The sequence below is a fragment of the Castor canadensis genome, chromosome 15, assembly GCF_047511655.1.
Source record: "Castor canadensis chromosome 15, mCasCan1.hap1v2, whole genome shotgun sequence".
Taxonomy (NCBI): Eukaryota; Metazoa; Chordata; class Mammalia; order Rodentia; family Castoridae; genus Castor; species Castor canadensis.
In genome coordinates this window covers 76,109,220-76,123,998 of record NC_133400.1, presented here as the reverse complement: position 1 = coordinate 76,123,998, position 14,779 = coordinate 76,109,220, and the positions used below count along the sequence as shown (strand labels likewise).

General features: G+C 36.4%; 1 protein-coding gene across 4 annotated transcripts in view; it reads right to left on the bottom strand.

Annotated features, from left to right (window-relative positions):
* Positions 1 to 14,779, bottom strand: part of Nebl (nebulette) — a 342,415-nt gene that overhangs the window by 76,876 nt on the left and 250,760 nt on the right. For all 4 annotated transcript variants that reach the window (XM_074056553.1, XM_074056555.1, XM_074056556.1 and 1 more), the window contains 2 exons: positions 5,297 to 5,398; positions 4,269 to 4,370 (listed from right to left, as the gene is read on the bottom strand). In XM_074056553.1, the coding sequence (XP_073912654.1) occupies positions 4,269 to 4,370; positions 5,297 to 5,398 (204 nt within the window). The remainder of the gene's footprint in view (positions 1 to 4,268; positions 4,371 to 5,296; positions 5,399 to 14,779) is intronic.

The window sequence follows — 14,779 nt, the reverse complement described above, 5'->3', positions numbered from 1 at the left end:
GCAATTTTAGAACAAATACTGGTTATTATACACATACAGGTTTTTTGGATGCTACAAAACTAAACAACTTTATTCATTCCATTGACAAACTCCAATGAATGCAGATGAAATTCTTAGAATTTCTTAAGTTGATGACCTCAGCAGCTGCTGTACTTATATTAGAGATACATACATATAAGCCAATTTCTTTATCTTGGCACATGAGATTTTATTTTTATTTGTTACTGGGTTTTTTTTTTTTTAATAATCTGACCATAATTTTTTGTATCTTCTAATTTAAGAAGGAAACTTTGCAACTGTGAGATGAAAGCTATTGTACAAGTTAACAATAGAAGGGTTTGATCTGAGTTTCCATTGCTTGTTCTGAATAAAATCCCACAGAGCTCAATTTACAAGCAAAATGGGTGCATCTTGCCCACTGTCTCTGTGTTGTCATCTTTTTATTAGCATGTCTTGTCATCACGTACTATGGCTGCTGCCTTCTCTCTCACAAGCCTTCCGGTGCTACCTTATTCTTTTCTCCTGCGTTCTGTGCCCCCTCCCTTACCCTGCTTATTGAATTCCTAAACCATTTCCCATCTATGTACCTGGGTGCCTTTGTCATTAGAATAGGAGCCAGAGAGAATACGTGGTGTCAAAAGTTTCCAATGAAAATAGAAAACTATCATTTTTGCCTTTATCTCTAGTTGACACACCTGAGCATACAGGTGAAACACACTGAGTTCATTCCAGGAGTCATATCTATTTATCTTCCCAGCTTTCTCCTGTTCTGATAAGTTTGTACACCGTCAGATCAGTGAGAATGTCATGAAGAAGTAAAGATGATGGAGACCGTGTAACTTGCAAATTACAAGCTACTCAAGCATCTCATCACTCAGTTGCTAAATAATTTGAGATTGGAAAAAAAAACCAAGTAGGAATCAACTGGAAGAACTTTTGTGGACTGAATTTGAAATAGGGGGAAATAAAAGCTCAAAAATCAAAATTGTCTTCTGAGATGACTGGGATAGAATAAATTTAAGACTGTAATCTAAAACTTAGTGTTCCTATTCCTACTGCATCCTGTGTATGAATTCATCTAAAAAGGAAGAAAGGAAAATACTCTGGATATCTGCAATAAAATCATTCCTATGAACTTGTGTCATCTTCTATGGTCAGGAACCATTTTTAAGTGTTCTACTCCTGGTAATCCATTTCACCCTCACAGTAACTTGAAGAAGTAGATGCTATATTGGTGTCAGCCCCATCTGACAGATGAGGAAACTGAAGGTAGAGAAATTAAGCAATTTGTCCAAGGTCACTCTGCTAGCCAGCCATAGAACCAGAAGTTTAATCCAGGTGGTCTGCTCCAGAGCCCAGGTTCTCAACCACTAAACCAGAGTGGACCGAGAGCTCTTCATTCCCAGAAAAGGGTGGAGTTGCAAGAATCCAGGGGGCTCTGTTGGAAACCTTAATCCTCTGGCCCTTTGACAAGCATTATTTTGAATGTGAAGAGCTTGGAGTCACAGTCTATCTTGGCCCCTGAATGAGAGTGTCATACAAGCGTGCCCCCACACACACACCCCCAATCAGGGAGTCATCAGCAGCCTCCTGGGTCACAAAGTTGTTATATAAGGTAAAGTGCCTTGTAAATTGTAAAACAGAATGAGGCACAGCCAGGAGTCTCTTCTGCCTATCCTGTTTCTCGGCCTTATTTTTACCCCCAGGGTCAGTGGGACTTCTCAGGGACCATTTACCTCCTGTGTGATTATCGTGGCCAAGTCCAGCTGCCCCCGAGACTTCTGCCACTCCAGAAGCCAGTTTTCCTGCACACTGTTTCCTCATTATCCTGCCTAAAATAACGTCATCTGCACAATCCTTCCTTGCTCAAAATGTACAGTGATTACACATTTCACACCTGAAAGCAGTAGCTAACTGAGAGACTATAGGTTAAATGGTCATAGGTTATTGATCTTGGAATTTAAATTTCAAAGGTTTCCCCCGTTACATTTGGAAACCACATTCACATTTTACCATTTCTTTTGTATGACACACTATTCAGGGAAGATTGGGATGGGGAGCTGTTATTTAACAGGTATAGAGTTTCACTTTTACAGCATGAAGAGTCTCCAAAATGGATGGTGACAAGAGTAACACGAATGTGTTTAATATTTCATTGAACTGTACACTTCAAATGGCTAAGATGGTAAGTTTTACATGTATTGTACAGTAACAGCAGCAAAACAAAACAAAGTACACACACACTCCCCACATTTTTCCTACTCTGCTCTCCAAGGCCTATAGTCAAAATTAATAAAACACTGAACCCTTTCTCCTCAAAACTCCCCAAACTCCTGTTTATGCTCATGACCCACTCCTCAGAGCCTCTGCTGTGAGACTTGTGTCCATCTGCTGCTACCCTCATTCCCAACCTTTCTTTGGGGTTTTCCCTTTCAGCAGAGCCTTTTCTCCCTTTAAATCCAATGTTGCTCAAAGCTACCTCCTACATAAAACCTTTCTAACTGTGTCCCTCTCTCCCACACTAAGAGAGACAGAATGCCGATGGGTACAAATGACATTTGTTTTGTTTGGCTCAAATAAATTTGATCATCTTTTTAGATGTTTATGGGCCACTTAGGTTTGTTTTTCTGTGGAATGTCTATTCACCTCATTTCCCCCTTTTTCTATTGGGCCGTTAGTCTTTTTGTTTCTACTTTAAAGAACCTATATATACAACAAATATTAAAATATCATTTTAATGTATTACATATCTTTTTCCAAATATTTAAAGATCATTGCTCTTCATTTTTATATCTTGAACAACTATTCTCAAGACTTTTCCTTCTATGAGCTCTAAATTAATTTATGTGAATATTTGATTTCATTCTAATTTTCAGAAGGCTTATTTGCATTCTAATTGGAATTGCATAGGGTTTCTAAAATTAATTTTGGAAGAATTAACATTATTGAGAGGTGGAGTGTTGACAATCTCAAGCCAAGAGCCCAGTGTATCTTTTTATTTGTTCAGGATTTATTCCATGTTCTCAATCAGACTTCATATCTTCCATCATTTATACCTCTTCTTTTGAAATGTAATGCAATTAAGACTTTTGCAACATAAGAAATAGATTTATATAAAATTACTGTTTGATAACATTATTATTGACTCTGCAAGTATTACTTTTCCATTGAAAGAAGTTTTAATTTTCATGCAATCAAATGTATCTAATTATTCTTCTCTAGCTTCAGGATCTCTGAAGATCTCTTTGTTTAAACCCAATTCTGTTAGCCCACTATGATATATGAAGTCTCCTGAATTTTCTTTTAACATTTCAAAATTATTTTATTGTTTATGTTCATATCTTTAATCCAGCTAGAATCCATTTTTGTACCTGGTTCAATTTCATTTTTACCATGACAGATGATTAGTTACATCAGTACAATTTGTTAACTAATGTAACTTTTTTTCCACTAACTTAAGTCAACACTTTTACCATACATTAAATTTTTATGCATACTGGAATCTATTTCAGGACTGTCTATTCTATCCTATTGACTATTTTAGCTCTCACTATACCAATCCCATATCAATTTAATTACAATGGTTTTTTTCTTATCTTGTGGAAACTCATAACTTATGTTCCCCTTCACTGATCTTAATTTTATAGTTTTAAAGATAATTCCTTTCCACAGAAACATTAAGATCATTTTATCCATACCAAAAAAAAATCTTAGGATTCTAGTTCAAATTGCATGACACCTATATGATAATCCTGAGTGAAGTGAAATTTTATCTATTCAGACTCTCAACTCTCCTACTTTTCAGCTTTTAATACTTTTTCAGGTTTTCTTCTGTATTCTTGAATAAGATTTCAAAACAAATGTTCATTGTTAACACCCCTGTTTTATTTTCTAATTCAGCTAAAACATTTAAGACTTGAGAAGATATTTTCTACTAAGTTATATTTTGTAAGCATATAAATAGAAAAACAGTTCTTCATTGTGACTATTGATGACTTTTGGAAATTCTTGGAAATGTGACAGCAACCAAACTTATTAAAACAGGTTCAGCTGTGAGCCTGGGGAGAAGAAAACTTTGCTTTATGCTTAAAATTAAGCTAGATTGATTTCTTTGATGGAAATCTATAATTGTTGCAAACCTATCTGAAATTGTTTCAGAAATATTATCTCTGTTCATTCTTGCATTTAAGAATGAGACATTTTCCTTCACTCCTAGAAACAAAATCTGTGAATAAAGGCATTGTGGATCAGTGCTCTCTGAGCCTTACTTGACTGGAAAGTTTAGAAGCTTCCACAGCATGTTCAATATCTGGTCTTCCAATTATAGCAGGCTCTTTATTCATTTTCCCTTGCCCTTTTTTGTATTCTGCCTAAAATGAATAATAAGAAAATATTAAGTATCCCCACTTTCTAATGAAGAATTACATTAACATCAGTCAAAATAAAATAGACCCTCAGCCCATTAAAAATATGCCATATATCACACCAAATACCAAAACATTGACTGCTAACACAGAAATTTATTTTATAGTGTAATTATTTAAATAAACTCAACTTTTAGCAGCAAAGTAATTACTAATTTTGATCTAAGCCATTATTATATTCATATTTATTTATAAATACTGAAAAAATGCCAGGGGAAATTTCTGGATAATTAACACCCTACATTCTATACATTTATGGTTTTACTTGTTCTCAGAAATTGGACTTCATCATGTTTGATTAACATGCAGTTGAATTTAGCAATTATTTATTTTTAAAGTATACTAAGTCTACATATATTATTTCAATTTTTAATTCAAATAAACATTTTTAACCAAGATTTTTGGTATGGTTAAGTGAAATTATCTTCACTAAGGAGAACATCTTAGAAAAGTAAGTCATGGCCCAGCTACACAGGAAATACACACGGACAAGTGCTGATGGCAGAGAATCTGCACGGTCAGCAGCAACAAGTTGGAATGAGATCAAACGAAGTTCTTTTGATCAGGGTGAGATAAGAGATTATATAGGACCAGAAGACTGATGATCCTGAATTTCAGGCTGAATGTGACCTTCTACCCAAACCGCACTTAATAGTCCAAAAGCATTGCCAAGTCGAGCTTGGGCAGTTTCTGCACATACCCAAGTATTTTATATAATCAAATGAATAATTCAGGAAAACATTGAGATGTCATTAATTCAGATGAATTAATTACTCTAATTAAATTAACCACCCAACTACCAAAGCTATGCCTTGTCTTCTGCAAAAACTTAAAAAATCACTTTTTGCATAAGATTCAAAAAGACAAATTACATTGCTTATGATCTTGGAGACCTGAGTTGCCTTCTTGATATCTGGTCTGTCAAGCTCCGCTGTGTACGTGTGGCTGTCTTCTACATCTTTTCTATAAGAAATCTGATCAAAGAGACAGTTTTGATTGAAAAAAGAAACAATAAATTAGTAATTTCATTTAGTACTAGCTTGCATGTCATAATATTATTTATTCTTGCATTACTAGATTAGAGAGCCTACTGACCTTAAGCTGCCTTTCATTGTTTTCATTCACAACTTTCATTTGTAAATCCATAGATACAGTAATTCTTTATGCTACACTTATGTCTCACTAACATCATACCTGAAATGAAAATATACTGCCTAAGAAATGGAAGACCAAGAATGGGGCATCATACAAGTCATAAAAGATTTTACATATACCACTGTGTTGGCATACCTTTGTGTTTTGTGTGTATGTCTTTACCAAGCACTACAACTTGCCCATCATACATTCTCAATCCCAGGGGATGCAGGAGATGTCCCATCCAGCCTTAAAACTAAAAACAACTCCTGTGAGTAGAGTAGGCAGTGAAGCTCTGTAACTCTCCAGCTTTTACCCTCTCAGCTATTCCCTTCTCATCCTTTTCCAGCTGAGCTCTCCAAACGCTCATGTCTAAGAGACCTAGTCATATGTGCTAATAATTTTATCATCTACTATCACTGTGATGATTTAATCCTCCCCAAATAAAAACAATTACATTAAGGAATATTCTCCATCTGAATGCATGTTAAATACAATTGAGCCAAAGTACCAAAAGTAGAGATATAAGAGAAAAACAGACACATTTTGCCAAATATAAAGTTCATATTGTTTGTGCTGTTCATTTGCATGACTTGCCTGACAAATGAGAGGAGAGACCAGAATGGAACTTATATAGACTGATGACCAACACCCTGCCCATCTGTCCACTTCTCTGTTTCTTGAGGTTTGTCACGTGTTGAAGCAATAATTACCAGGTGTGTTTCTATCTGGCAATGAGAGACTGACTGATTGTCCATTAGAATATATTCTGCTAAAAGCTATAGTACAAAGTATGTGGTAATTTCAATTTTTTAAATCCATCTTAACATTTTTTGGAGCACAAAAAGGTGGAATGAAGAAATATGAACCACTTGATACCTGTACAAAGTGTACAATCAATTATATTTTATACAAAGCAAGTATTTTTAATGTCACCTGCAAACTTTCTGCAATAATATCTTCTGGGCTACTTAATAAAATTTAACTTTTGGAAATCCATCCACAATCTTCCATATGGAATTTTGGTAAATGGGGCCCAAGAATCTGATTTTAATGAATTTCCAGTTGATCATTGTGAACCTGGTTCTTTGATGTATCTTTTTATTTTCCTCTCAATCTTGCAGAGTTTTAAAAAATCATTCCCACTGTCTTACTTGTTTCAAAAATAATTATCAGATGTAAGAAATGATAATTTCTTATGATAAAACTTATGGTAATCCATAAGTTTTCTATGCATTGTCTTATTTTATTTCAATGGAGCATTTATACAGACTTCTGTTTACTCTTTTATGAGTCTGCATTTGCCTCCCTACCAAGACTATTTTTAAACCACGTTTATAATCATAAATCAGCCTGACAAGTGAACGCAGCTTAAACACAATTAGTATAATTTAGCAAGAACATCTGTTTTCTTCAGTATTTTTTTTTCATAGGTTTGCGAATACAGGTAGAGAGAAGCACAAAAATAAGCTGGAAACTGTTATTTTGTTGGGTGAATTTTAAATCTTCAGGAATTTTTAAAACAGGCCAATTTCACTGGCTTCAAAAAGCAACACAGTCATCTACAGATGATGGGAACTCAGTCAGCCTGAGTTAAACACAAGCTGTGTAAACAAAAACCGACTCTCAGGTGAAAACAAACCAAAATTATTACCCACCTCAAGACTAACTGTTTTTAAGTTACTCCATTAAGATGAAAACCACTGGGGGGAAATGTCTTTTTGTTTAGAAAAGAATGAGGGTAAAAATGGAAACCCTTACTTTTTGAAAAGAACTGCAACCTTTCAGAAATCTCAGCTTTGCATGGGTTACCTAATTATATGCTGTTCAGCCTAATGACTACTGAAGAGAGGTGAACTGCACAAAGGCGGCAGGAGCAGGACTTTGAATAGGGCCCCATCATCCATGTAAATTGCAAATTAGAGGCCAGCATATGTGACTCAAAACAAATATTAAGATTGACATGAGCTGCACAGTCAAACAAAAGGACACCATGGAGCAAGGCTCACAGGAGAAAGCCACGGGGCTGAGCACTAGCAGGATCTTCCAGAACACCAGGACTTGGGGATGTGCCACCAGAAAGGGGGCTTATGTTGGGGACAGGCCACAGTAACAAGCTCCTGATTCCACCCTCTGCAGGATGTCTGAGCATGTGTGGTATGGCAAACTGGTTTCCTGACAGAGCACTGGTTTTCCTGTACCTATACCCTTGTAGGGTTAGGGAATTAATCTAACATTCCTCAAATGTCTGTAGTATGTATTTGTTCCATTCTGCAGTGCATCAGAACCAGAATATTGCAGGACAGAGACTAGAAATCAAAGTCCTGAGTCAATTCAAACCCTAAATGTTAGCCACATTAGAACCAGTCCTCAGTTTTCTCATGACGACATGTTGTACTACATTATACTGTTTCAACTGAGAAGCGATTTGTGAAAATCATCAATTTAGGATGGGAGCAAGTTTATGGTAAGTGATTGATTTTATGTCATTTTCTTTAAGGCTTTATTCCTTACTCTGTCCAAAGCAGAGAATGAAGGAGAAAGGAGAGAGATAGGAAGAGAAGAGAAAATGAATGAAGGAGGGGAGGAGAAGAAAGAGAAAATAATATTAAAAATGGTCTCCATTTTATACTACTATGTACCATAGTCAAGACTATTTACTCCTATGGACTTTTTTTCGTATGACTGATACTATCTGTTAAACCAAGTTCCTTCGCTACTCTTCTATTTTAAATATGTTCTCAATTTTTAACTAGTTATTCTTGGTAAGGGACAATTAGGAGTCCTTTAGAAAATTCTACAAAGGAAACAAATTAGAATTTTAAGGGGCACAGCACTAATATATAAAATTACTTAGGGGGGAAATGTATCTCAAAAATATTTCAGTCTTCTTGGGCTTCCCAGGAGTAGATGATATACTATTTGATTACACCTTTCAGTACAGTTTCACCATTTTCTTCTCTACAGAGAAGGCAAAATAATAATTATGATATGATGATGATCATTTTATATATTTATCTTGTACATCAATAATCGGTTTTATTTTTTAACAGCATATAAAAATACATAATCTTATCTGCAAATAGTGGTTCTGATTTCTTCCATAGGAACACCACAATTATTATTATTTTAAATGTTTGATATCTTCCTTTTGCCTTTTTTCACTGAGTTTACTTCATTTTCCAAATGATGCCTTTGTAGTAGACACAAATTCATTTTTTCCTAGGCTTTCTTATTTGGAAACTGTTTCCTTTTGCTCCTGTGGTCATGTAGGGCTCTTGAGTGCAGCCTACTTTCCTATACACAGAGGTGGTCATTGGCCTTAGACTGTTTGACATGCCCACTTAGAAACCATGATTAATAAAAGGGTAGATATAACCCAAGCAGGGAGGGCCAGGGCCAGAGTCATTCAAAGGATCTGAAGCTGGGGGACAAAGAACATCCTGGGATTAGCTGCTGTAAGGATTATTTAAGTTTGCAAGCAACAGCTGTCATTTGGAGTCATCACAGGCAGAGTCAATGAAAGTGACATCAGACAGAAGCAAGGAGAGCCAAGATATGGGTCAGAGGAGGACTCCTGATGACAAGGTGAAGGTTCTGGATCCCATTATGCCTGAAGGAAGATTCAGCTTGCTTTTTCTTTGCTTTGCTTTTTTTGAGAGGTAGGTAGAGGTCACCATTTATTTCAGTAATTCTTGAGAACATCATAAAGGAATTAGATAGCACAGGACAATAACCGATATTCTAATGATTGATGGATGATGATTGTCTCAAATTATCAAGGAAAAGCTAAATTAGGAAGGCAGAAGCATATTTTCATTAGAAATATTTAACTAACAAATAGTTAAAATTAAATGTATTTTGGTGCTTAGGAGAATATTCTTTACCAGTATGAACATTTAGTTATCTAGAAGAATAATTCTGGGCTGACAGAGTGGCTCAAGTGGTAGAGTGCCTGCTTACCAAGTGTGAAGCCCTGAGTTCAAGCCCAGTGCCACCAAAAGAAAGTAGGTGTTGGACTTTTGCTTAGAAGAACAATTCTATCCCAATAATGGCAGATAAATGGGTTATTTTTATTTTCTCTTAAAAAGTAATATAAGCTCCCAGGCAAGAGATTATAAAGTTTTTATTTTCTCCTAAAAAAAGTCATATAAGCTCCCAAATTAGGGTTGAAAACACAAAATGTAGGTCTCCAATGAAAATACCCTTGCCATCTCTTACTGTTGTCTAGAATATCGTTTTTATTTTTACTCAGAATGAGGCTTTCCTCCCCAACTCCTAGTTCTGCCCTCGTGCTTTTTCATAACTCCTGGTACCACTCAGGAAACTTCAACTTTCCAATGTTAATTTCTAATTCTAGTCAGTCTTCTGTACCCAGGGGTTCTACACCTAAGATTCAACTAGTCATAAGTTGAAAATATGCATAAAAGAAAATTCCATCTATATTAAACACAACCAACTTTTTTCCTGTTGTTTATGCAGCATTTACATTGTGTGAGGTATTGTAAGAAAACTAGAGATGATTTAAAGTTAGAGAGGATATGTGGAGGTGCTATGCCATTTTATATAGCAGACTTTGAGCATCCACAGATTTGGGTAACCACAGAGGTCCTGGGACACTCTCCCATGATATGGAGGGACTGCCATAGATAAACCAATACATTTTCTATTTTCACTTGCACTAAATCCAGGTGAGTTCCTGCCACTAACTCTAGAGACCTCCATTCCCTGTCTTCTGCAGTGTCAGATCTGTTCTTTATTACCTCTTATAAATACTGTTGATCCATCAAAATCTGTCTCTGAATTTCTTCCTATCTCATTATGTTCTCCTTTGCTCCTGGCTTGTGTTTCCACGACATATTATCATCTTTGAATCTCAGTTTGTGCTCTCCTTATAGTCTTTCTCTTTCTGTTTCATAAAGGCCATGCTGTTTGAATGTTTCCTTCATTCATGTTGCACACCCTGTGTGCTGGGCACTCATACTTTGTGTGTATGAGTTCTCACTCTATCTTTGTTGTGGATTGTCTACATTCAACTGCACTCCATCACACTCACTTCCAAGGCTGAAACTATGTTCCCCAGCCTCTCCTTGCTTATGTAGTTATGGATCAGTCTTAGCCAATAAAAGGAACTCCAATGAGAGTCTGAAAGTAGAATAGAAGCCTTTGTCCTCCAGCTATAGCTAGACATAGACACAAAGAATTCACAGTCATCTTCCAGCAAGAATTTTACATTCATACAAGAATGATCTGAGACTCCATGGGAGGTGAGTGAATTACAGAATTAATGAATTAGAGAGAAGCAAAACCTCCACACAGACTGTCCTTGAAGTGAAAGTGAAGCACTTGGAGATGAGAGAGGAAGCCACCAGCAGACAATACCAGTAGAGGCCAAGTGCAGTACAAGATCTTGAAGGAAAGAAATCCAGCTGGCTACTCCGGTGAAGTTTAAATGATTCTTAGTGAGAAGACACTAGACAGGAGAGATAGCTTTTCAATTTTATGAAACAGAAGTGAGCAGTATAAACTGTATAGAGTTGTAATGAAGGCCAAGTTCAATCATTCTCAAGAAAATTTTTTGTCATCATCACAAATTAGACAAGCTCTCCAGGTGTCACCAAATAATCAGGTAGATGGTAAAATCGTGTGTGTGTGTGTGTGTGTGTGTGTGTGTGTGTGTGTGTGTGTGTGTGTGTGTGTGTAGTGCTGGTGATGGAACCCAGGGCCTCATGCACACTAGCCAAATGCTCTACCACTGAGCTACTTCCACAGCCCCTGGTAACTCTATCTTTTTTATTATTATTATTATCATATTATTGTACTGGGGTTACATTGTGATATTTGCAAAAAGTGCTTATTTATATCTTAGTGAATTTAATTCACTACCTTTAATTATGCTTTATTTAAATTTTATTTTCTATAAGTGAATAAAAACTTCTTAAATGTAAGTAAAGGTACGATCTGATGCTATTCAGCAGATAGAAAAATTTTCAGTCTTTTAAAAGATGAAGTAAAATATGGAGTTATGTTCAGAATAATTTATCACTATTATTGTTGTCATTGTTTATAAGTCATTTTATAGTTCATAAGAGTTTTCTTATTCATGTTTTAATTTTATCACCACCACAATCTTATGAAAAGGGCAGAAGAGGTGTTACTACCAACTCTGTCTATGATGAACAAACACTACTATATATATTCTTAATCCTAAATCACTGTTATTGTAAGTTACATTGGAGAACTACACAGAGCCATAATCATTTTCCAGTATCATTTTACTAATTTATCTTTAAGCTTTTTCACTTTCTGATAGAACAGAAATTTGTCTACTGATAAGCTTTTATTAATTTTAAGACAGTACATCTATCATTCTTGAAAAGAATATTGTTTCCCACGCTGAATGCTACTTTTTAATATATGTCCAATACAACATTTTGGAAGAGTTTACCCTTCCAATTTCAGCCTAAGTCTGCATAGACTTACTACTTGCAAACTTAAAATGGTGGTTTGAGCTTTGTTTGACTTACTTCATGCCTCTCCTAAGATTGATGAGAACCAATAATGTAACTGAGGTTTTCATTACAAGCCCATCTTCAGGGGAAAGGCACAGAAGAGAGTACCTCCAGCTTCTCTAATTATACTAGAAAAAATTGGCAAGGGTATGTCCCTTAAGGTACAAAAGGATTTAGATTGCTATTTTAAGTCATTTTTTGGTGACAGTATCAACAAGATAGGTTTAGGAAACTTTTGAATATGCCCTTCTGACCTAAATGCTTCTTAATAGTATCAATTTCATACTGATTTGGCCCATTTATAAATCAAACTTCTTGTAATTGTTTCAAATTAACTATGATGTCACCCTATACTCCCAAATCACCCTTTAAAAACTGGAAGAGGGCCAAAAGGGCCTAATAGTTCGTGGAGTGGCTCTTCTGCGGTGTCTTTTACATGTATTATTTCATTTAATACTTGAGAGAGCCTGGGTGGGGGGTAGATATCATTGTCTCTATTTTGTAGCTGAGAAAACTAAGATTTTGAGATGGTAAATAACTTGGTCAAGGTCATCCACACAACATATGGCAAAGGAAGCATTTTAGTCATGGTCTGATTCCAAATGCTCTCCCTTTGTGTACTACAGTGGAAGATATTCTGAGGAATACATTTCCTCTTCTGTGATCACTGAATTTTTGAGTGCTACAAGAGACTGCTGCCTCCAGAATACTCTTCTCTTAGAACTCCTTATCCAGAGGTGAGGATTTATTTGAATGGTCATGAAGAATCCTATCTTCTGCTTATTCACATCTCTAAAGGCATAAGGGAGAGAAAGAGTCTGAAAGGAAAACTATTCTCTTTGGCCCACCGGTGACCATTATAATAAAAGCATCACCAGAAATAAAAGGCATGAGGCAGAAATTCAAAGCTCTGAGCTGTGATTGTCCAGTTTCTCAATTCTTTAACAAATCATAGAAAGCTGACTTGATTTTAGTAGAATTACAAAAAAGGTAAGCAGAGTTGTTGGCTCCCACTGTTCATAGGTTAGTCAGATTCACATATGATGCCACATTTTCATTTTAAATTAAGTCATGTCAACCAGAGGACAATGTGACATTGCACATTACAAAAGGGTAATTCTATGTACTGCCATAAATTTCTTTGGGCTAAAATTTTCTGGCAGGCAGAGTTTTATCTTTTATAAGATAAAAGGCGGATTTGTAGATCCACCCACTGAACCAAGAAACATACATCCAAGCTTTCCTTCTGACTTCCAAGGCCAGTGTTTAAATTTCATATTGTAGGGACAACAAATGTATTATTCTAAGTGGCTTGACTCTGGAGGAATGTCAACTACCTCACAGGTAGAATACAAATATCCTTCTCACTTTAAATCTGAGTAAATAGTCTTAAACACTTTCTAAATTCTATTATATGTACAAACTTTGCATGTAAAGGTTGAGCAGAGTCGGCAGAGGAATATAAGTAAACACATCCTTCTCCCATAAGTACACAGTATTGAATGGAGGAGAAAAGAGCTTTGTACTCTATTCCCTCAATCCCGCAATCAAAGACCTTTGAAAAGAAAAGGCAGAGTTAAAATAATAAGCAAGTTCTATGATAAGGAACTTCTGTATTTGAATTTCATTGAATAATAGAGTTAGAAGGGATCTCTCAGGGCTCCATGTAACACCAGCCCCCACCTCTGGGGTTAGAAGCTCACCTTCTAACCCTTGGCCTTTTATATGAACTCCATATCAAAATAGTGGGAACTCGGGGTATCTTCATTATTTTTTCCTGCAGGGCATATGAATTTTGATTTTTAAAATGTCATTTCTCATCTTGACTAATTGCCAGTGCCCTTTAAGAGGATGGCAGCAGGGTGTGACAGAAAGAGTGAACTCAGGAGTTTCATCCCTTAGTCATATTTTCTTCATCAACAAAATGGGACTCAGCCCAGGATTTTCGTGAGAATTGGAAATGATCAAAGTCTTGGCCCAGTGCCTGGTGTGTGGCTGAGCTGGGTAAGTGGCAGCTATGATTATTATAGTCATTCTGTAGGCAAACAGTTCCTACAAAGCAATTCCTTGAACTCACAGTCCTGCTAATAATTGCAAACGTGTAACTTCTTCAACTCCCATGAGTCTTAAACTTCCTGGAAAAGTGCTTTAGTATTGGCATGTGTTTATGCAATCTCACTCCAATTTTCTCTTAAACACTGACCTGATGCAATTTAATATCAAATAACTGTGGCCATCCTGCAAAGAGACACCTGCACAGCTGGGTACTGGAGGCCCAGAGTCAGCAAAGCACCTTTAGGAGGACTGAGTGGTAAGCCATGTGCAAGAAAAAAGAGGTGTCAGGAGCTTTTCCAAGAAGAGGAGTTTCTTGATCCAACTAAGACAGACACTTTCTCTAAATTGATTCTATCCCATTAAGAACCTGAACAGATGGGCATAGTGACACAAGCCTACTAATTCAGCCACTTGAGAGGTAGAGACAGAAACCACCGCTTAAGGCCAGCCAAAGCAAAAGTTAAGGAGGCCCCTTCTCCCATCTCAACAAACAAGCTGGGCATGATGGTTCACATCTGTACTCTGGCTACTCAGTAGGCAGAGGTAAGAGGACCGTGGTCCAGGTCAGCCTGAGGATCGTGGTCCAGGTCAGAAAGGGAGGAGACCCTTTCTGAAAAACAAACTAGAAGACTGGGAACCCAACTCAAGTGGTAG